The sequence below is a fragment of the Triticum urartu genome, chromosome 2 (genome assembly GCF_003073215.2).
Source record: "Triticum urartu cultivar G1812 chromosome 2, Tu2.1, whole genome shotgun sequence".
Taxonomy (NCBI): domain Eukaryota; kingdom Viridiplantae; phylum Streptophyta; class Magnoliopsida; order Poales; family Poaceae; genus Triticum; species Triticum urartu.
The window spans coordinates 357,375,872-357,399,806 of record NC_053023.1 but is presented as its reverse complement, the minus strand read 5'-3'; the positions used below and the strand labels follow the sequence as shown (position 1 = coordinate 357,399,806).

The 23,935-nt window shown below is 47.1% G+C and overlaps 1 protein-coding gene across 1 annotated transcript; it reads left to right on the top strand.

Annotated features, from left to right (window-relative positions):
• Positions 1 to 12,513: 12,513 nt before the first annotated feature.
• LOC125537293 (squamosa promoter-binding-like protein 13) lies at positions 12,514 to 15,274 on the top strand. Its single transcript, XM_048700588.1, has 2 exons — positions 12,514 to 13,033; positions 14,745 to 15,274. The coding sequence occupies exons 1-2, from the start codon at positions 12,639 to 12,641 to the stop codon at positions 14,926 to 14,928; spliced, it is 579 nt and encodes a 192-aa protein (XP_048556545.1). The 5' UTR covers positions 12,514 to 12,638; the 3' UTR covers positions 14,929 to 15,274.
• The last annotated feature ends 8,661 nt before the right edge of the window (positions 15,275 to 23,935 follow it).

The following is a 23,935-nucleotide window of genomic DNA, read 5'->3' as shown; positions in this document are numbered from 1 at the left end:
ATCAGATCTCACTCTCGTAAGTGACCGTGAAGGGATTGACAACCCCTAAGCGTTGGTTGCGAGTTGCTACCGTTTTGTGCAGGTACGAGGGACTTGCGCGTGACCTCCTATTGGATTGATACCTTGGTTCTCAAAAACTGAGGGAAATACTTACGCTACTATGCTGCATCACCCCCTCCTCTTCGGGGAAAACCGACGCTAGCTCGAGACGTAGCAAGAAGGATTTCTGGCGCCGTTGCCGGGGAGGCCTACGCCAAGTCAAGTCAAGATTTACTCTCCCGTCAATGAGCCATTTCTGGCGCCGTTGCCGGGGAAGCCTACGCAAAAGTCAACATACCAAGTACCCATCACAATCTCTATCTCTCGCATTACATTATTTTCCATTTGCCTCTCGTTTTCCTCTCCCCCACTTCACCCTTGTCGTTTTATTCGCCCTCTCTTTCCCAATCTCCTCCTCTTTTTCCCTTTGCCTTTTGTTTGCTCGTGTGTTAGTTTGCTTGCTTGTCATGATGGCCCAAGATGCTACCAAATTGTGTGACTTCACCAATACCAATAACAATGATTTCCTTAGCACTCTGATTGCTCCTCTTGCCAATACTGAATCTTGTGAAATCAATACTGCTTTGTTGAATCTTGTTATGAAAGATCAATTCGCCGGCCTTCCTAGTGAAGATGCCGCTACTCATCTAAATGGCTTTGTTGATTTATGTGATATGCAAAATAAAAAGGATGTCGATAATGATGTCGTTAAATTGAAGTTATTTCCTTTTCGCTTAGAGATCGTGCTAAAGCGTGGTTTTCATCTTTGCCTAAAAATAGTATTGATTCTTGGAACAAGTGCAAAGATGCTTTTATCTCTAAGTTTTTTCCTCCCGCTAAGATTATCTCTCTTAGGAATGATATTATGGATTTTAAGCAACTTGATCATGAACATGTTGCACAAGCTTGGGAGAGAATGGAATTAATGCTACGTAATTGTCCTACTCATGGTTTGAACTTATGGATGATTATACAAAAAATTTATGCTGGATTGAATTTTGCTTCTAGAAATCTTTTAGATTCGGCCGCGGGAGGCACTTTTATGGAAATCACTTTAGGAGATGCTACTAAACTCCTAGATAATATTATGGTCAATTATTCTCAATGGCATACTGAAAGATCTACTAATAAAAAAGTGCATGCTATAGAAGAAATCAATGTTTTGAGTGAAAAGATGGATGAACTTAGGAATTTATTTGTTAAGAGTGTTTCTTCTAATCCCAATAATATGCCTTTATCTACTTTGCTTGAGAATAATAATGAATCTATGGATGTGAATTTTGTTGGTAGGAATAGTTTTGGTAACAACGCGTATAGAGGGAATTTTAATTCTAGGCCTTATCCTAGTAATCCTTCTAATAATTATGGAAATTCCTACAACAACTCTTATGGAAATTTTAATAAGATGCCCTCTGAATTTGAGAGTAGTGTTAAAGAATTTATGAATTCGCAAAAGAATTTCAATGCTTTGCTTGAAGAGAAATTGCTTAAAGTTGATGATTTGGCTAGGAACGTTGATAGAATTTCTCTTGAGGTTGATTCTTTAAAGCTTAGATCTATTCCTCCTAAGCATGATATCAATGAGTCTCTCAAAGCCATGAGAATTTCCATCGATGAGTGCAAAGAAAGAACCGCTAGGATGCGTGCTTACAAAGATGCCTTTATTAAAGCGTGTTCTTCTAAATCCTATGAAAATCAAGATGAAGATCTGAAAGTTATTGATGTGTCCCTTATTAAATCTTTGTTTTTCAATATGAATCTTGATGAATCTGATTATGATCTTCCCTTACCTAGAAGGCGTTCTAAGAATTCTGAGTTTTTAGATCCTGATGATGAAATTGATAAAAAAGGGATTGAAAGAAATAAAAATCTAGATATTGCTAAACCCACTATTTTGGATCTCAAGGAATTTAACTATGAAAATTTCTCTTTAATTGATTGTATTTCCTTGTTGCAATCCGTGTTAAATTCTCCTCATGCTTATAGTCGAAATAAGGCCTTTACCGAACACATTGTTGACGCCTTAATGCAATCTTATGAAGAAAAGCTTGAGTTGAAAGTTTCTATCCCTAGAAAACTCCATGATGAGTGGGAACCTACAATTAAGATTAAAATTAAAAATTACGAGTTTCATGCTTTGTGTGATTTGGGTGCTAGTGTCTCTACTATCCCCAAAGCTTTGTGTGATTTGTTAGATTTCCGTGACTTTGATGATTGCTCTCTAAACTTGCATCTTGCGGATTCCACTATTAAAAAGCCTATGCGAAGAATTAATGATGTTCTTATTGTTGCAAATAGGAATTATGTGCCCGTAGATTTTATCGTTCTTGATATAGATTGCAATCCTTCATGTCCTATTATTCTTGGTAGACCTTTCCTTAGAACGATTGGTGCAATTATTGATATGAAGGAAGGGAATATTAAATTCCAGTTTCCCTTAAAGAAGGGCATGGAACACTTTCCTAGAAATAAAATAAAATTACCATATGAATCTATCATGAGAGCCACTTATGGATTGCCTACCAAAGATGGCAATACCTAGATCTATCCTTGCTTTTATGCCTAGCTAGGGGCGTTAAACGATAGCGCTTGTTGGGAGGCAACCCAATTTTATTTTATGTTTTTTGTTTTTGGTTCTGTTTAGGAATAAATAATCCATCTAGATTCTGTTTAGATGTGGTTTTATCTTTTAATTAGTGTTTTTGCCAAGTGAAACCTATTAGATCTTCTTGAAAGATAGTTATTTGATCTTGCTGTAATTTCCAGAATCTTTGCGCTCAGTGATCGAATTGTCAAAAATCACCAGAACGTGCTAAAATAGTGATTCCAATTGCTGCTGATCAATAAAAAAATTGCCCAGGTCTTCTAATTTTGGTAGAATTTTTTGGGTTCCAGAAGTTTGCGTTAGTAACAGATTACTACAGACTGTTCTGTTTTTGACAGATTCTGTTTTGCGTGTGTTGTTTGCTTATTTTGATGAATCTATGGCTAGTAAAATAGTTTATAAACCATAGAGAAGTTGGAATACAGTAGGTTTAACACCAATACAAATAAAGAACAAGTTCACTACAGTACCTTAAAGTAGTCTTTTGTTTTCTTTCTCTGACGGAGCTCACGAGATTTCTATTGAGTTTTGTGTTGTGAAGTTTTCAAGTTTTGGGTGAATTCTTTTGATGGATTATGGAACAAGGAGGGGCAAGAGCCTAAGCTTGGGGATGCCCATGACACCCCCAAGATAATCCAAGGACACCAAAAAGTCAAAGCTTGGGGATGCCCCGGAAGGCATCCCCTCTTTCGTCCACTTCCATCCGTAATTTACTTGGAGCTATATTTTTATTCACCACATGATATGTGTTTTGCTTGGAGCGTCTTGTATTATTTGTGTCTTTGCTTGTTAGTCTACCACAATCATCCTTGCTGTACACACCTTTTGAGAGAACCATGTATGAATTGAAATTTGTTAGAATACTCTATGTGCTTCACTTATATCTTTTGAGCTTGATAGTTTACTCTATGTGCTTCACTTATATCTTTTTGAGCGTGATAATTTTTGCTCTAGTGCTTCACTTAGATCTTTTAGAGCACGGTGGTGGTTTGTTTTAAAGAAACTTGATCTCCCATGCTTCACTTAGATTATTTTGAGAGTCGTTAATAGCATGGTAATTTGCTTAATGTTAATATACTTGGTATTCAAGATATGTGAAACTTTCTTTTTAGTGGGTTGAATACTAAGATAAGTTTGATGCTTGATAATTGTTTTGAGATATGGAGGTGATAATATCATAGTCGTGCTAGTTGAGTAGTTGTTAATTTGAGAAATACTTGTGTTGAAGTTAGCAAGTCCCGTACCATGCACGTATGGTTAAAGTTGTGTAACAAATTTGAAGCATGAAGTGTACCTGGCTTGTGCATCCTTATGAGTGGCGGTCGGGGACGAGCGATGGTCTTTTCCTACCAATCTATCCCCCTAGGAGCATGCGCGTAGTACTTGATTTTTGATGACTTCTAAATTTTTTCAATAAGTATATGAGTTCTTTTGACTAATGTTGAGTCCATGGATTATACGCACTTATACCTTTCCGCCATTTGCTAGCCTCTTTGGTACCGTGTATTGCCCTTTCTCACATTGGGAGTTGGTGCAAACTTCGCCAGTGCATCCAAACCCCATGATATGATACGCTCTTTCACACATAAACCTCCCTATACCTTCCTCAAAACAGCCACCATACCTACCTATCATGACATTTCCATAGCCATTCCGAGATATATTGCCATGCAACTTCCATCATCATCATCATCATGACATGCTTTACTTTTGTCATATTGCCATTGCATGATCTTGTAGTTGACATCGTATTTGTGGCAAAGCCACCATGCATTATTTTTCATACATGTCACTCTTGATTCATTGCACCATCCCGGTACACCGCCAGAGGCATTCATATAGAGTCATATCTTGTTCTAGTATCGAGTTGTAATCATTATGTTGTAATCAATAGAAGTGTGATGATCATCATTATTAGAGCATTGCCCAATCAAAAAAAAGAGAAAGGCCAAGAAGAAAGGAAAAAGAGAAAGGCCCAAAAAAAGAGAAAATAAAAAGGGCAATGCTACTATCTCTTTTTCCACACTTGTGCTTCAAAGTAGCACCTTGTTCTTCATGTAGTGAGTCTCATATATTGTGCTTCAAAGTAGCACCATGATTTTCATATAGTGAGTCTCATAATTTGTCTTGTTCATACTAGTGGGAATTTTTCATTATAGAACTTGGCTTGTATATTCCAACGATGGGCTTCCTCAAAATGCCCTAGGTCTTCATGAGCAAGCAAGTTGGATGCACACCCATTAGTTTTTTTTGTTGAGCATTCTTAGCTCTAGTGCATCCGTTGCATGGCAATCCCTACTCCTTGCATTAACATCAATTGATGGGCATCTCCATAGCTCATTGATTAGCCTCGTTGATGTGAGACTTTCTCCTTTTTTGTCTTCTCCACACAATCCCCATCATCATATTCTATACCACCCATAGTGCTATGTCCATGGCTCGCACTCATGTATTGCTTGAAGGTTGAAAAAGTTTGAGATTATTTGAGTATGAAACAATTGCTTGGCTTGTCATCGGGGATATAGAAGTTGGGAACATCTTTGTGTGACGAAAATGAAGCATAGCCTAACTATATGATTTTGTAGGGATGAACTTCCTTTGGCCATGTTATTTTGAGATGACATAATTGTTTGATTAGTATGCTTGAAGTATTATCATTTTTATGTCAATATGAACTTTTTTCTTGAACCTTTCGGATCTGAATATTCATACCATGATTAAGAAGATTTACATTGAAATTATGCCAGAGTATCACTCCGCATCAAAAATTCTCTTTTTATCATTTACCTACTCGAGGACGAGCAGGAATTAAGCTTGGGGATGCCTGATACGTCTCCAACGTATCTATAATTTTTGATTGCTCCATGCTACTTTATCTACTGTTTTGGACTATAGTGGGCTTTATTTTCCACTTTTATATTATTTTTGGGACTAACCTATTAACCGGAGGCCCAGCCCAGAATTGCTGTTTTTTGCCTATTTCAGTATTTCGAGGAAACAGAATATGAAACGGAGTCCAAATGGAATGAAACCTTCGGGAACGTGATCTTCTCACAGAACGTGATCCAGGAGACTTGGACCCTACTCCAAGAAGTTTCCGGGGAGGTCACGAGGGTGGAGGGCGCCCCCCTGCCTCGTGGGCCCCTCGGAGCTCCACCGACGTGCTCCTTCCTCCTATATATACCTACGTACCCCCATTAGACCAAATATGGAGCCAAAAACCTAATTCCACCGCCGCAACTTCCTGTATCCACGAGATCCCATCTTGGGGCCTGTTCCGGAGCTCCGCCGGAGAGGGCATCCATCACAGAGGGCTTCTACATCAACACCAATAGCCCTTCCGATGAAGTGTGAGTAGTTTACTTCAGATCTTCGGGTCCATAGCTAGTAGCTAGATGGCTTCTTCTCTCTTTTTGGATCTCAATACAATGTTCTCCCCCTCTCTCGTGGAGATCTATTCGATGTAATCTTCTTTTTGCGGTGTGTTTGTTGAGACCGATGAATTGTGGGTTTATGATCCAACTTATATATGAATAATATTTGAATCTTCTCTGAATTCTTTTATGTATGATTGAGTTATCTTTGCAAGTCTCTTCGAATTATCCGTTTGGTTTGGCCAACTAGATTGGTAGTTCTTGCAATGGGAGAAGTGCTTAGCTTTGGGTTCAATCTTGCGTTGTCCTTACTCAGTGATAGAAAGAGTTGCAAGGCACGTATTGTATTGTTGCCATCGAGGATAACAAGATGGGGTATTTATCATATTGCATGAATTTATTCCTCTACATCATGTCATCTTGCTTAAGGCGTTACTCTGTTTTTAACTTAATACTCTAGATGCATGGTGGATAGCGGTCGATGAGTGGAGTAATAGTAATAGATGCAGGCAGGAGTCGGTCTACTTGTCACGGACGTGATGCCTATATACATGATCATACCTAGATAACCTCATAACTATGCTAAATTCTATCAATTGCTCAATAGTAATTTGTTCACCCACCGTAGAATATCTATGCTCTTGAGAGAAGCCACTAGTGAAACCTATGGCCCCCGGGTCTATTCTCATCATATCAATCTCCATTACTTTATTTTACTTGTTTTGCTTTTACTTTTCACTTTGCATCTTTATACCAAAAATACCAAAAATATTATCTCTATCAGATCTCACTCTCGTAAGTGACCGTGAAGGGATTGACAACCCCTAAGCGTTGGTTGCGAGTTGCTACCGTTTTGTGCAGGTACGAGGGACTTGCGCGTGACCTCCTAATGGATTGATACCTTGGTTCTCAAAAACTGAGGGAAATACTTACGCTACTGTGCTGCATCACCCCCTCCTCTTCGGGGAAAACCAACGCTAGCTCGAGACGTAGCACCATACCCTCGAAATCACTTCTATCTTTGCTTGCTAGGTGCTCGATCTACTGCTATGCCTATGCTGCGATACCTACCACTTGCTTATCATGCTTCCCATATTGTTAAGTCAAGCCTCTAACCCACCTTGTCCTAGCAAACTGTTGTTTGGCTATGTTACCGCTTTGCTCAGCCCTTTTATAGTGTTGTTAGTTGCAGGTGAAGATTGGAGCTTGTTCCATGTTTGGAACATGGTTATTTTGTTGGGCTATCACAATATCTCTTATTTATATTAATGCATCTATATACTTGGTAAAGGGTGGAAGCCTCGGCCTTATGCCTGGTGTTTTGTTCCACTCTTGCCGCCCTAGTTTCCGTCATATCGGTGTTATGTTCCCCAATTTTGCGTTCCTTACACGGTTGGGTTATAATGGGAACCCCTTGATAGTTCGCCTTGAATAAAACTCCTCCAGCAATGCCCAACATTGGTTTTACCATTCGCCACCTAGCCTCTTTTTCCCTTGGGTTCCGCGGACTCAAGGGTCATCTTTATTTAAACCCCCCTGGGCTAGTGCTCCTCTGAGTGTTGGTCCGACCGAGTAGACTGCGGGGCTACCTCAGGGCAACTTGAGGGTTGGTTTTACTCGTAGGATGTCTCATCTGAGTGTGCCCTAAGAACGAGATATGTGCAGCTCCTATCGGGATTTGTCGGCACATTCGGGCGGTGTTGCTGGACTTGTTTTAGCATTGTTGAGGATGTCTTGTAACCGTGATGCCGAGTCTGATCTGATTGTCTTGGGAGAAGGAATATCCTTCGTTGACCGTGAGAGCTTGTGATGGGCTAAGTTGGGACACCCCTGCAGGGATTTGAACTTTCGAAAGCCGTGCCCGCGGTTATGGGAAGATGGGAATTTGTCAATGTCTGGTTGTAGAAAACCGCATGTGTAGCCGTGATGGTCTCTTCTCAGCGGGGTTGGGAAGTGAACACAATTGTTGGAGTTATGTTTGACATAGGTTGTTCTAGGATCACTTCTTGATCATAGTTGTTCGACCGTGCCTTTGCCTTCTCTTCTCGCTCCCATTTGCGCATGTTAGCCACCAAATATGCTAGTGCTTCCTGCAACTCCACCTCATACCTTTTACCCTTCCTATAAGCTTAAATAGTCTTGACCGCGAGGGTGTGAGATTGCTGAGTCCCCGTGACTCACAGATACTTCCAAAACCAATTTGCAGGTGCCGATGATACCGTGCAGGTGACGCAACTGAGCTCAAGGAGGAGCCCGATGAAGATCGTGTCCGTTATGTTGTTCCGTTTCAGTTGATCAGTAGTGGAGCCCAGTCGGGATGATCGGGGATCTGTGTAGCATTAGGGGTAGTCTTCTTTTTATTTTGGTTCCGTAGTCGGACCTTGAGTGTATTTGGATGAATGTAATGTTATATTCATGTATTGTGTGAAGTGGCGATTGTAAGCCAACTATGTATCTTTTCCCTTATTGTATTACATGGGTTGTTTGCGAAGATTACCTCACTTGCGACATTGCTTTCAATGCGGTTGTGCCTCTAAGTCGTGCTTCGACACGTGGGAGATATAGCCGCATCGAGGGAGTTACAGCCAGGTTGTCTATGTGGACAAGATATGATTCCATACATTGTGTCGTTTGACTTTGGGGGGGGGGACAGCTGTTAAGGCAACTCTACCAGATTCGTCATATCGGTGATCACCATATGGGATATGGAGGCCATGGCGGCAGTGCACAAATACTTATTTGCCATAATGCGGCCTCCATATCTTTTCTTACATGTGTGCCTCACTTGCCATGAATACATCAATTTAGTTTCTTTCCTTAACGTGGAAGTTTTTCAAAGAGCTTCGTATGAGTGGTTCACAATCTAAAAAACATGGAAGTTTTTCAGTACCATATTTCAACGTCGGTTTCACTAGGATTTCGACTTGGATTTACAAAATGGATTCAAAGAACCAAATAGGATTTAAAATTTTGATACTAGTTCCCCGAAGTACTGGCTCTTCCTCCTCTTGGTGACCTCGCAGGCAGGGAAGGCTTCAACTACGTTGACAACCACGGCCATTCGTTCAACGAACGCATGTGCGTCCTGGATACGGGACAAGGACAACACCCTGAAGGTCGAAGTCATCGCAGCTTTCACATACGTGTGGGAGGCCACAGAGATGTGATCGAAATATTCGTGGGCAGTGCAACCGACACCTGGTTCAGCCTTACGCGCACGTCTTCCTCGACCCACTCCGAGAATTCCCACGTCCTCTCCTAGAACTCTCTCTCGGCATGGTCTTCTTTAGTCTCGCCGATGGAAGGTCTACAGGAAGGGCACGGGTACACCAACATGGTCGACGGGTGTGTGGTTGTGTCGTCAATGAGGTTGAAGGAACAAAGGGAAGAGGGTGAGTGGTGGTGATGGGGGTTTATATACCCTTGAATGGTCGCGATCCGTTGGGAATTAGGGGTGGATCTATCCCGCGCGGGTGGGACGTGTATGCAAAATGTGATGGCGGTAAGAAGAGGCCGACGTGAAAATCCCAATGCCCCCACCCCTCCCGAGCGGGTGGCAAATGGCTTGCTCTCCATATCAGCATTGAAAAACTCCAAATACGGAGTCTTGCGGGCTGTATATGGAGCGTGCTCCGTAATTTGTGCATGCCGAAGACCGAATGGAAACTCTCCTAGAGGGGCCTTTAGAGCATCTACATCCGGACTTGGCAAATTCGGCCCCTCAAACGCCCGCAGACACGCCCGGGTGCGTCCGCGGGCACTGACCGAGCACCCCTCAAATGTTGCGCTGCACATCCACATACCGCAAATTTCGATCCTCAAATACATTCAATCCATGCACGTCAATCATACAATACAAATTGTCCAAATTACAAAGTTCAAGACAAAGCAAAGCAAATCATAGTTCAACAAACCGGACATGCCAAAATGAAATCAATGTCTGAGCATGACGGATGGCCTCGGATCACTGGCCGAGCACCTGCTCCGAGCGAAATGCATCGTGCTCCAGTTGAAATGTGTCATGCTCGTCCTACTTTGCCTGCATCCGGGATGCCTCCTCCGCCTACATCCGTGCCGCAGCCGCCCTTACCGCCTCGTACTCCCTACGGTTGTTGATCTCCTTCTTCTTGTCCGCAATCCACTTCTTCACATGCTCATCCAAGAGTGTTTTGTCCACCAACATGATCCTTGCATCTTCCGCATCCCGTGCGAATTGTAACCTCTCCTTCTCAAGCTCTATGTCTCCAAATGTCTTGGCGTTCTCGAGTTTCCATTTTATCGCCGCTTGTTGCTTCTCCAACTCGATCTTCTCCCTCCCAATTTCGAGCTTCTTCTCCGCCCTATTCCGGTCCCACTCTATCCTTTCCTTTTGCGAATCCAACATGAGCTTGTACATATCCTCCTTGTTCTCCCTCACCAAAAAATGTCCGTCCATGTGGAGGACATTTTTGTAGCTGCGGCATCACGGGCGGCACGTGCCTTCTCCCACCTGTTTTCCCATGACTTGGCGGTTATCCTTTGGCATGGTGGCTTTTCCATTCATCATGACAACATCGTCCTCTTGATCGTCCAACCCAATTGATTGGTTGGAGCTTGAGCCATCATTCCTCTTCTTGCCGGACTTGAGATCGGCCACAAGTTGCTAACACTTTGTCTTGCCATTCAATATGACCCAACAATGGCTAAACGCAAATGGCTTCTTCTCCACCTCATGATACAAAGTGGCTGCCACCGTCGTCTAGCAAACAACATATGTATGAGCACGAAAATGCAAACACAAGAATCATATGCAAATGGCGACAAGATGAAGCAATTGAGCTTACATGAGTTGCGACTCCCATCCCACTTTGAGGGCGTTTGGTCACTTGTGAGTAGTAGCCGACGTACTTATTCACTTCCCCTTGAATGACCCCCCAATAATGTTGGAGAGATGCCACATTGCGGGTGGTCACGATAGGATGCGGTTCCACATACTTCTTTTGTTCGTGATACTCCTTCCAAATCTTCATCCAATATGTGTTCCCCTTTTGCTTGGTGCCGCATATTGGATCCATCGTTGTGGCAAACCAAGCTTTGACAAACAAGATGTCCTCAAATCTTGAGAATGCTGAACCTCTTGCCTTCAGCGTCTTGGTCTTCTTCTTCTTGCTCAGATTGGGATTGAATGTTATCCCAACTTCAAATGCGGTGGTGGCCTCCAATTCATATTCCATTTCGGTCGGATCTTCATTGTCATTGATCATGTTCGAAAAGAACGCCTCCTACATGATTATGGTTTGCAAGCATTCATCATGTGCGAAATGAACTAGTGGTTTATGCAAAAATCTGATCAGACAGGAGCAAATAAAATGCACTGACTATTGTTCAGCCATTCCGTTGAACATGTCGAGGGCAGCTCGGGCACTTTTGATGCCCGTGCTCATCTGTGCCCGAACGAGCTGCGGTGAGTCACATACGTCGACCGTCGGCATATGTGTGGGTAGAAAGTTGTCCAGAATGGCCCAGTAGGCAGTCGAATCATCCTCTGTCCCAACGGGGTCAAACAGCGTAATCTGCATCGGCACTCGGATGGAAGGGGTGCGGGGATCCGAGCGCGGCGGAGGAGATAGCTGTTCCACCATGTCCGAACCTCCCTGGCCGCCCCCACCTCCCTTTCTCGCTGCCGGCGTAGCCGCAACTCCCATGCGACGTTCTCCGCTTTGCAAGTCGCAGCCCACGAAGTGACCCGCTGACGGACGAGGCGGATTGTGTCTCCGCTGCAACTCCCAGGCGACGTTCTCCACCTTGCAAGTCGCAGCCGACGAAGTGACCCGCCGACGGAAGAGGCGGACTGCGTCTCTGCCATGGCGGTCTGGGTCGGGCTGGACGACATCTCCGATGATGGATCGGGACCGGTGGTTAGGATTGGGAGCAAGGGTGGAGGATGGCGAGGGTCCGGGCGCGGGAAAGTTTGGGGGGCGACGGGATGAGGGGAAAGGGTTTGGTGGATTTGTTGCAATTTGAGGTGGGGTCGGGCTGTCGGGTCCGACCTGGCGGGTATGCCCGGCCGCCCTTATATCCGCCCCATATTTAAGCTGGATATGAGGGGTGCCGGTTAGCCTGGGCGTCTGAGGCTTATTTAAGGAGCCCATCTGGTCAAAAAATCGTGATCAATCAGTGACCGGATGGCCCGCTCGAACGTATGAGGCGGGTTTGAGACGCCCGGTTATAGATGCTCTTACATCTAAAATCGTTTTAATGGCGGTTGGGGCTATATGACGACTTTGTTAGAGTTGCTAGATGGCATATCCATTTTATGTCCTTGGGTCGTTGGGTCAGCGGTGTTACCATGTGACTTAACATGTCAGTATGTTTACCCGTGCCTACGTACTAGTACGTGCGTACTCTACAGTATATACAAAGACCAGGACCGTATTGTGTGTAGCAGCGCGCCCACATGTGCGCCCTGCCTCCACACATACGGCACCCGCCTTTATATCCCTTTCGACCTTTCCTTCCACCCCCTCCGCTTCTTCTCCTTCTCCTTCCACTCATCAGCTAGCTCCACAGTTCCACTTCCGCGACAGCTTCCCGAGAAGAGCCCTAACTAGCTTCATCTTCATCGCGCCTCACCGGAAGGCATGGACCGCAAGGACAAGTCCCGCAAGTCCTCCTCGGCAGCGTCCATGGCCGCGCTCGCCGCCGCAGCTGCGGCCGGCGACGTGGCCCGAGCCGACGGGATGTCTGGCGAGGAGGACCAGAAGCTGAAGCTCGTGAACGTTCCTGTGGTTTCCGTCGGCGGCTCGAGCTCCTCTGCCGCGGCGGTGGCGGTGAGGAGGGGCAGTGGTGCTGCTGGCGCCGTGGCGACGGGCGCGGCTGGGGCAGGCGGGCCGAGCTGCCAGGCTGAGAGGTGCGGCGCCGACCTCAGCGAGGCGAAGCGGTACCACCGCAGGCACAAGGTGTGCGAGGCGCACGCCAAGGCTGCTGTTGTGGTCGTCGCCGGCCTCCGCCAGCGCTTCTGCCAGCAATGCAGCCGGTAAGGATAAATTCACAAGCACGTCCTCTTAATTAGGATCCATTTTCTTCATGATCAGTTGGTTCCTTCCTTCCTTCCTTCCTTCCTTCTAAAGGTACTCCATATATGAACAAGTGCATAGATTATCCATTAATTTGGCTCTTACTAGCTTTCTTGCAACCTTCACAAAACTCTTCAAGTGGAAATTCTAAGAAGATTTCATTTTAGAACCACTATGCATGAGGCTATACCTCTTGGCTTCGTTCTTGGTAGCCTTCCAATCAACACTGATAGTCTGTGATAAGAGGCCAGGCTCAAGAAAAGAAAAGTATTAGTGCAGGTTACTGTTTCATTTATGCTAGATAGTAACCCTGTTTGTATTATCTCTGGCAAGCTTACAGTGATAAGAAGTGGGATAAGAGAAACCAGGTCTGAGGTCTCACATGTCATCCAGAGGATTCTTTTCTTGCTTTGTTAGTGCACCATAGACCATAGTGCACATCATTGTCCTTTCTTGTTTGCTTGGGAAGGATAGTGGCTCTGTGGCTGTGGCAGTGGCTGTACATATTCTTTATGGGACACAGACTTTTAGCTCCTGTCGGTGCAGATGATCACAACTTGACTTGGTCCTTGCCATTTGCCTAAACCCATGGCCAGGGCAGCTTCTGGCTCCCCGAGCAGTTTAGCTGCAAAACAGTCTGTGCCTTCACTGCTAGCTATGTTTGGGTGCTTGATAGAAGATGTGGTGGTCAGTCCTAGATTAATCTGTTCACCTGCGGCCCGACCGGTTGCTGCATATTTTCAGATGCTTTATGTTTCTTGTGGTTAAATGACATCTTTGCTCTTTAGGAACACTACAATTGCATGTTGCTCTATCTCCGTATATATTAGATTCCCTTGTCACCTTGGCATTTTTCCTGAACAGACGAGTCCTTCTATTGTCTAGATTTTAACGTGTGCTTTTCAAAAGGAGGGTACACCAGTGGGATTAACAGTGTAGCTTGAAGTTAATCTAGCAGTAGTGGTGGTGGTGGTACTGGTGGACCGGTTCATTTCCAGAGTGCAGTTGGTCGCTGGCCCTGTTCGTGCTGTCCTAGTGCAGTTTTAAGGTGTCGACAAAGACATTGCTACAGAAGTTCTTGATTACTCATAGGTGGTGAATTCAAGTGGAACAAACAAACCAAATGTGGTCCTCTGATTCAGAAAGCCATCATGATTTTTCATAACCTGTAACTCGAAAAATAAATTGAACCAGGAACCGTAGAACTAGAACTATGAATGATGCTCTGACCATAATGTACGAGAGTTCAGAACCACTCCTGCAGAGCAACACACACACACACACACACACATGCTCTGTTCTTCAGGTACCCCGTGTTAAATCGATCAATGCACCGTTGTAAATTGCAAGCTAAAAATTGGAGGTTAATTATTGGCGGTGTAGGGGAAGTTCGGGGTCTTTGTACGGATAAACAGGACTAAATAGACTGTCTCTGCTTTTGCATGCACATGCATGAGCACAGCACCAGATTCCACCGGTACAGCTGCAAAAATAGCTTCGTTTAATTCGCTCCAGTTACGCGGCAAAATTTTGTATTGCTGCTTCACTTCACGTGCTGCGAGTAGTTTTCATCTCTTGGTACTTTGTTTGGTGTTGCTATCAATGTTGTGCCTGTTTCTTGTCGTCTCTGTCTGAAAACTGCTGCTGCTCTTGATCGGCATTGCATTGCAGGTTCCACGAGCTTCTGGAGTTCGACGACCAGAAGCGCAGCTGCCGCCGGCGCCTGGCCGGGCACAACGAGCGGCGGAGGAAGAGCTCGGCGGAGGCCAACGGCGGCGACGGGTGCCGCCACGCCGACCAGGACGGGCGTACCCACCCGGGGAACCCGCCGCTGAACCATTTCCAGATCAGATAAACCTACCTAAGCATGCTCCCTCTCTTCTGTCATGCAGCCATGCTACTAGCTACGTATATCTATATATGTATCCACCCACCTACGTACGTACCTGCCTACCTACTACGTCTCCACTATCCAGTGTACTAACTGGCAGTATATGTGGTCTCCTGTACTGCTATATATTTGCTGCTGTCTGCCAAAAACCTAAGCTAAGCTAATTGTAACCTGGGAACTGGTCAGGTGTTAGAGTGATTGTGTGTGTGATGTGTAATTGTAGCCTGTGCAGCCGAGACTTCTGCAGGCTGTGTAATATTGCTGCTTTGCTGGGATAATTTGTGGCAATATATGCTATCTATTCGAGGAACGGGCCAGTGTATGTTTTCTTTCAAGTCCCTATACCCAATCTCTAGTGGGTTTTTTGTTTGTTATGTAGAGCATTTGGTTTTCACTTGGCCTTTCCCAACCAACCAGGCAATTTTAGGTTTTTGGGTCTGATGTTTCCTTATAAACTTGGTCGCCTCCATTCTTCTAATGGAACTTGCAGAAACCCCTGCCCCTGAGAAAAGGTTTTTCGAAAAAAAAAGATTACTCAAAACTTTGCAAGACGCACTGAAGCTCTGTTTTGAACAAAGACGCTAAATCTCAATCCCCTCACCAACTAAATAGGGCGCCATGGATTTCGAGCTCCAAATTTCACTCCCCGTCAATTTCTAGTTCCCTCCAAATCTGAAAAAGAACAAACCTATAAATCTAACCCCATAAGAGCATCTTCAGCCACGCCTCCAAGAGCCCCCCCCCCCTCCCTAGCATTTTTTAGCGCCGGCCGGCGAAAGTCGGCCCAGTCGCGCCCCATGAGTCCGTTTTTCGCTGGGTTAGGCCAAAATAACAGCCAGCGCACCCGAGCCGAACCCGGCGCGCTCGGGGACGCCGGCACAAGCGAAAAGGGGCGTGGGGCCGCTTTATCGGCGAGTTGAGAGCCTTTTTCCGCCGTTTCTTCCCGCTTTCCCCCCCCCGGCTTCCCTCTCATTCGCCCCATTCCTCCCGCCAATCTCCCTCCTCCCCTCCCAGTCGGCCGCCATGCCGCCGAAGAAATACGTGATCCCCCGCGCCGCCACTGCTTCGACCGTCGCCGTCGCCCAGCCGAAGCATAGGAACCCGAGGGCGCCGCCATCCAAGCCACCGAGCATGTCCAACGCCGACTGCAAGACGGAAGTTCAGCGTCGGGAGGCTGTCACCACTGACCGGCGGAACAGGGCCAACGCCACGAAGGCCCGGGACAGCGCGGCGCTCGCGGCTGCGGCTGCGGCTGCGGTGGATCAAGCGGAGCGCTCGGCAGAACAAGCCGAGGCGGCCCGCGTGGGGATGATGAAACCGCCCGGCGGCCACGCCTAGTACGCGCCCTGGAGCCAGCAAAGTGTCGGTTCACCGGCCGGTTTCTCGCCATCGCCGCAGCCGTGGGGATGCACGCCTTCGCCGGGCTACGCCGACGGGGACGCGCATGGTGGGTTCAACCCCAACATCACCTTCCCCCATGGTCACCCGGCCCAGCGCACCCCCTCACCCCCTTCGCCGGCGTGCAGTACCCGCCATACAACTACTCACCGCCGGCCTACACGACCTCCCCGACGCCCTCTCTCCATCGTGGCGCGCTGCCCTTCTCACAAGCGTCCACGTTGCACCTCGGCGACACCGACGTGACCGAGGCCGACATGGACGACATCATCAAGGCAGGCTCGGCCGCCGCCACCGTGTCTCCCAGGTTCGCTACCCAAGACGAGACGGTGGACCTCGACTGTAACACCCTAGTTGTAAAACTTCCAAATTTGGCAATGTATCCAGCCTTGGCATGTTCAATACCTTGTGGTTTTTCCTCTTGGTGGGTTTCATTTTGCGTTTGCTTTGTTTCCCTTCGCTTTGTCTTGTCTTTACTTGTCATATTTCTTTTGCCATCTTATGTTGCATCTTGGTCATATCTAGTATAGCTTTGTGCTTGCCATGTTGCATTTGGTCATTCATGTTGTAGCCATGAGCATCATGTGCATTATCCTTGTCACCCTCTCAAACCGTTGCACCATCACCTCCTCTCCTTCCCTTTCTTTTCTTGTCTTGCAAGTGCCATATTTGCACTACTCCATTAATGTTCATCTTCTCCCTTTAAATCTTGCACCATGCCTACATCCTCTCCGCCAATTTTCAACTCATTTGAATATGTTTTGGTTAGGTTAAAAATTGACTCAAGTTCAAATTTAATTCAAACTTGATTTAATTTTCTTCCTTTAAAAAAATCCCCAAAGCAATTTATTCAAATGGCCTATAATTCTAGGAGCTTGTGGCTATTTCTATTTCTGCCATATACCTCTCCTACCTCCCTGGACTTTTCTTTTTTTTACAGCTGTGGATTTAATTCACAGAACTAAATAAAAAGGGCAAAGGCCTTACTTGGGCTTTTCCCTCTCCCGCAGCCCATCAGAGCACATCAACTGCAGCCCAGTCAGCCCACGCGTACAGGAGCTTCGTCCTCCTGTACGGCAGTGCATCCAGCGTGTCCACGTCGGTACTCTCGATGATTTGACGGCCGGAGTTCGCCCCTAGACCCCTATAAAGTTGTCCCCGGTGCCCTAGGGTCTCCTCTTGACCGATTCCCCCTCATCTTCTTCCCTCTCCGCCTCCAGGTGAGTCTCCACGCCCACGCCATCGCCCTGCCCACCATGCTCCGGCCGAGCTCGAGCTCGAGCTCGGGGTAGCCTCTCCGACCACGTCCGATCTCTTTTGCCGCCATGGGGGAGTCCGCCAAGTTCCGCTATGTCTCCTTCCACGATGCACGCGGCCACAAGGCTTCCAGATCGACTTCTCCGACCTGTCTTCTTCCTCTTCTTCCCGGACAGCAGCCCCGCCAGTTTCAGAGCTCCCTCTCGTCGCCTTCAGCGCGTCTCCGGCAAGCTCGTCATGTCCTAGGGTGAGCTGGGTAACGCACCTCCCTCTCCAGTATTTCGCATGGCGTGTAGACACCCTGTAGGACTCGCCCGATCTGTGTCTTTGACGCGCTCGCGATGCTCCGCCAAAGTCTGCAAATTTCCTTGTGTGTGTACTTGCTGCAGTGCGCCCGCGCGTTCTCCAGCTTCGGATACCCAAGTTGCTCTCTCTCACACACACGCACGCACGCCCCTGCAGTGCAGCAGCTCACGCAGTGCTGTTGTAGCCCTGCCTCGCTGTGTTCATCGCCATGGTCGCAAGCTCGGCAAGCTCCTGCCCACACGCACACCCACACATGCGCGCATGTTCCCTTCCTGCACCGCACGCGCACTGCCCTGCTGATCCCGCACACCCGCCGCCACCTCCTGAGCCCCGCCGTTGCCGCCGTTGCTCGCCGGCGCCGTCGGCATTTCTCTCTTCTGCCCAGGAGAGGAACCCGTACCAGGAGAGCTTACCTCAAAAGGAGCGAGCTCCCCTCTTATCACAATCACGCTAATAGCCCGACTCGTTCCCGCGCCGTGTCTCCACCCAGGTGACCCGGATTCGATTCCCCGTTGGCGCAGATTAAACTAGGCCTATTTTTTTGGGTTATTGGAGTCACTGACAGGAAGACCCCACATGTCATCCTCACCCCCCTCCTTCTCTTATTTCTTTTAATTACTCCCTCCATTCCACAATGTAGTGCTTCCTTTATCCACCTGCTTCAACTTTGACCGTAAATTTAACTACCAAGACCAATTGCGGCGGGAGCAAAAATTATATCAGTGAATTCATATTCGAAAGAAGTTTTCATTTATATAATTTTTTCTCCCGCCGCAGTTGGTCTCGTTGGTTAAATTTATAGTCAAAGTTGGACCTCGGAAAGCGCAGGCGCACTATATTTTGGAATGGAGGGAGTATCTTTTAGTCCAGCGAATATTCCTTTTCTGGAATAGGGAATCTTTCCGAATCAGGCAAGTCCAATTCTGGACATTTCCACTTCAGGAAAATGCCAGTTCTGACATATTCCATTTGGGGCAGTTTTTAACTTATTGCACTTGTGGTGGTTTTTTCTACAGCAACCCCAACATATTATATATGTTTTTGGGGTAGAAAAATCCCACCAATCCCGTGGTGGCATTAGTTTCTGCATTTGAGCAAGTTCATAAACATGTCATTTTACATCATGATGTTGTTTTGCCATTTTTGTGTGATTTATTTCAAACATGCTATGAGGTGGTTCGGCACATGGTTAGCTTCATTCTCATGTATACTTCCTGCTAGAACTTGTCCCATGCCATGACATGCCTTGTAGTGAGTTAATCAAGCTTGTAAAGATGACATGTTGAATCTGTTTTTGTCATGTCCTGGAATTTCACCAAGTCTAAATCTGTTTATGTTTTTGCTATGTTCACATGCTTGCAATTGTATTTTCTGATCCCTTTTGGCTCAAGGTCACTAAGGGACTTTTGTTAAGTGCTTTGAGTAGCTTCATGACATGCCTTGCTTTGCCATGTTAAGTTCCTGTAGTTTGTAGTTTTCATGCTCTAAAGTGTGCTACCTAATGATAAATTTCAGACTTGTGTTAATTTCACGAAGTCTGAAACCTGTTATCATTTGCACTTTTGCCATGCTTGTTTGAACCTGTTAATGGGTGAATTAGCCGTAGCTCAGTGTTCATATTTTGTCAAGCATCATGAGTGGATCCCTACCATGTATTTTGTTGTTATGTTTGGGTGCTGTAGCATATTTATCTTGTTGCGTTTAGTTGGTCACTTGCTGATTATCGCAGACCGGTGCCATATTTGTTTTGCTTGCCATTTCCAAACCGTGCATCCGATTCCGGTGTTCTTTATATCGATTTCAACCGAAATCACCTCACCTTTCCAGTGGAACTCTTGGATTTCCAAGTTGAGGCCAGGTTCAATCATTCCTTTGTCAAATCTTGCATATGCATCGCATACCGCATCCCGCATATCATACCATGTTTGCATCATGTTGCTTGAGCATTGCATGTGGTTGATTGTGTTCCGTTTGCTTGTTGTTCTTGTTTGGGTAGAGCCGGGAGACGAGTTCGTGAACGAGGAGCCCGTTGAGTTCGCTTACGAGGATCAAGTCAATTCTGACAACTTTGCAGGCAAGATGACCATACCCTCGAAATCACTTCTATCTTTGCTTGCTAGATGCTCGCTCTTTTGCTATGCCTATGCTACGATACCTACCACTTGCTTATCATGCCTCCCAAATTGCCATGTCAAACCTCTAACCCACCATGTCCTAGCAAACCGTTGATTGGCTATGTTACCGCTTTGCTCAGCCCCTCTTATAGCGTTGCTAGTTGCAGGTGAAGATTGGAGATCGTTCCTTGTTGGAACATTGTTTATTGTTGAGATATCACCATATTATCTTGTTTATATTAATGCATCTATATACTTGGTAAAGGGTGGAAGGCTCGGCCTTATGCCTAGTGTTTTGTTCCACTCTTGCCGCCCTAGTTTCCATCAAATCGGTGTTATGTTCCCGGATTTTGCGTTCCTTACGCAGTTGGGTTATAATGGGAACCCCTTGAAAGTTCGCCTTGAATAAAACTCCTCCAGCAATGCCCAACCTTGGTTTTACCATTTGCCACCTAGCCTCTTTTTCCCTTGGGTTTCCGGAGCCCGAGGGTCATCTTTATTTAAACCCCCCCGGGCCAGTGCTCCTCTGAGTGTTGGTCCAAACTAGAGCCCTGTGCAGCGCCCCCTTGGGGAAACTCGAGGTTTGGTTTTAGTTGTATGGAGAGCTCATCTGAGTGTGCCCTGAGAACGAGATATGTGCAGCTCCTATCGGGATTTGTCGGCACATTCGGGCGGTGTTGCTGGGCTTGTTTTACCATTGTCGAGGATGCCTTGTAAAACCGGGATGCCGAGTCTGATCGGAATGTCTCGGGAGAAGGAATATCCTTCGTTGACCATGAGAGCTTGTGATGGGCTAAGTTGGGACTCCCCTGCAGGGATTTGATCTTTCGAAAGCCGTTCCCGCGGTTATGGGCAGATGGGAATTTGTTAATGTCCGGTTGTAGATAACATGAAACTTAACTTAATTTAAAATGCAGCAACCGCGTGTGTAACCGTGATAGTCTGTTCTCGGCAGAGTCCGGGAAGTGAACACGGTGTTGGAGTAATGCTTGACGTTGGTTGTTCTAGGATCAGTTGATCATAGTTGTTCGACCGTGCTTTTGCCTTCTCTTCTCGCTCTCTTTTGCGATCAGGTTAGCCACCATATATTCTAGTCGATTGCTGCAGCTCCACATCATACCTTGCCTTACCTATAAGCTTAAATAGTCTTGATCGCGAGGGTGCGAGATTGCTGAGTCCCCGTGACTCACAGTTTACTTCCAAACCAGATGTAGGGATCGACGATACCGTTCCAAACGATGCGCTTGAGCTCAAGTGGGAGTTCGATGAAGACTCCCGCCGTTACTATGTGTCTTTCCCAGATGATCAGTAGTGGTGCCCAGTTGGAGCGATCGGGGACCGTGTCGCATGTGGGGTTGATCTTTATTTTGGTACCGTAGTCGGACCATGAGTGTATTGGATGATTGTAATGTTATTCATGTATTTGTGTGACGTGGCGAGTGTAAGCCACCTATGTACCTTTTCCCCTTCTATATATTTACATGGGTTGTTGTGAAGATTATCTTACTTGCGACATTGCTTTCAATGCGGTTATGCCTCTAAGTCGTGCTTCGACACATAGGAGATATAGCCGCATCGAGGGCGTTACATCGAAGGCGAGATGGACGGCGGGCTAGAGTACGGCGAGGAGGAGCCGGACGAGCAGGAGGAGGAGGACGGGAAGGAGGAGGAGGAGTCGGCGCCGGTTCTGGTGAGGAGGCGCAAGAAGAAGGGGGCGGCCAGGACCGGCGAGCCGCGCATCAAGTGGGCGTCCAAGGAGCAGGAATGTCTCGCCGAGGCGTGGGAAGTCGTCTGCCTCGACCCGATCACCGGCACGAACCAGAGCATCGAGACGTATTGGGAGCGCATCAAGGACGAGTTCGACGAGCGCAAGCTCGTCGACCCCTACTTCAAAGGCATCCACATGTAGCGTGGGTCGAAGGCAATGGCGAACCATTGGGGGCTCATCCAGACAGCGTGCAACAAATGGCATGGGATCGTCGAGGAGATCGCGGCTCGCCCAGAGAGCGGCGCCAGCATTGAGGATCAGGTATGGCACGCCGGTCTCCCTCTCCTTTTTGCCATGCGCGCTCGCCAACTGTTTGTTCCTCTACGCAGCTGCTGCGGATGTTCGCCATGTATCACCAGGACATGGCGACCAAGAATTCAAGTACCTCCACGTCTTCAAGCGGATCGAGAAGTGCGAGAAGTGGACGGATGTCCGGCGCACTCTCGCCAAGGCCAAGGAGACTTACAAGCCGGACGCACCGACGCCGGGCGCGGGCGACGGGCGCCCCGAAGGCAACAAGGGGGCCAAGAAGGGGAAACACGCCGACTCGGCTACCGCGCGCGTGCAGGAGTCCATCGAGCATTTCCTCGCTGACGCACAGGCCCGGGCCGCCCTGCGTGAAGAGAAGACCGAGGCGCGGTGGTCGGCGTTGATGATGAGCAGCGCCGTCAAGCTCGACCTACTCCGGACGAACATCACCGCGAAGAAGAGGAACACTGACCTAGCTTTCCTGCTGGGCGGGGCAGACATGCTCCAGAGCAACGACGAGCAGGTCAAGGCATGGTACATGGCGGAGCGCGGCCTCATCCTGAACCAGCTACCATCGACGGCGCCGCCAACTCCCACACCCACGCCGAAGACGCCGCCAAGCCCGAGCGATGATGCCTCCATGACGCCCAGCAGCACAGAAGCCACGCCGACGCCGCCCGACACAGAAGAAGCTCCGACGCCACCAAGCCCGCGCACGCCGACTCCGCCGACATCGGAGGCCGACCCCGCCGTGTGATGCGTTGCACGCGCGCCCTTTCTTATATGTACGCCGGACTTTTTCATGCCGAACTGGGCCGTTGTGATCGTCGGACTTGTGGCATTATTTTGTGAGCGGGAATGACTGCGTTTGAAATTGCCCGGGCTGGGGGCGGGGGGTGGCTCCTAGGGGCATGGCTGGGAGCTAGGTCGCCCCAGGCGGCTCTTTTTCGGCGCCCTGGGGGGCCAAACGGCTAGAGATACTCTAACAGATCGATGTTGCACTTCTCTCCTTGCCAACACTTCTCTCCCTTCTAAAATGAGCACAACATGCCAAGGATGAATGTTGTCGTTTTGCTGATATATTCTTGTTTTGAGAAGGTGACCGCGACACTTCGATGATCGCGTATGTCACTCCTGCAAATATGACAAATGGGTATCTTCGAATGGCCAAATATACAATTCTTAAGTGCATGAAAGTGTTCGTCAATATTGTGACAAGGGTTTATGGAGCTTGGTATCTACGGGCACCCAACGTCGAGGACACGGCGAGGCTTTTAACATTCAGTGAGGTAAGAAGCTAACATAGGATGCTTGGGAGCGTTGACTGTATGGACTGGAGGTGAAAGAATTGCACTGCAACATGGCACAATCAGTTCACCGAGCGCTGCCATGATCCAACTATTATATTTCAAAAAGTTGCCTTCGAGGATTTGTGAACTTTTGACATCGCTACTTTGCCTTGCCCGACTCTCATAATGATATTAGTGTCTTGTAGAGATATCATCTTTTTGCTAGGCTAGAAAGTGGTGTTGCTTTGACATGCAATTTCAAGGTGAATAAACATGATTTTGACCAATGCTACTATCTAGCCAATGTCATCTACCCATCCCGATCAACATTTTTAAGGACTATTTCTAATCCTTAGTGTAAGAAAAAATAATTCACAAAGTGTCCAAGAACCAATGGGGAAAGACAACGAGAGGGCAGTGGAGTGTTGCAAGCTCGGTTTGCAATTGCACGGGGTCCTGCTTGTTTCTGGAACATGAATACATTGGCAAAGATCATGACATGTTGCATAATCATGAATAACATTATCATCGAGGATGAGATATATATATTGATGGGCTATGAGTATGACTCAGTTAGCCATGTCAGGCCT

Excerpts from the sequence above, each read along its gene's own strand:
- LOC125537293 (XM_048700588.1), top strand. The coding sequence starts at position 12,639 with ATGGACCGCAAGGACAAGTCCCGCAAGTCCTCCTCGGCAGCGTCCATG. Across the intron at positions 13,034-14,744 it reads TTCTGCCAGCAATGCAGCCG|GTTCCACGAGCTTCTGGAGT; the intron begins GTAAGGATAAAT and ends ATTGCATTGCAG.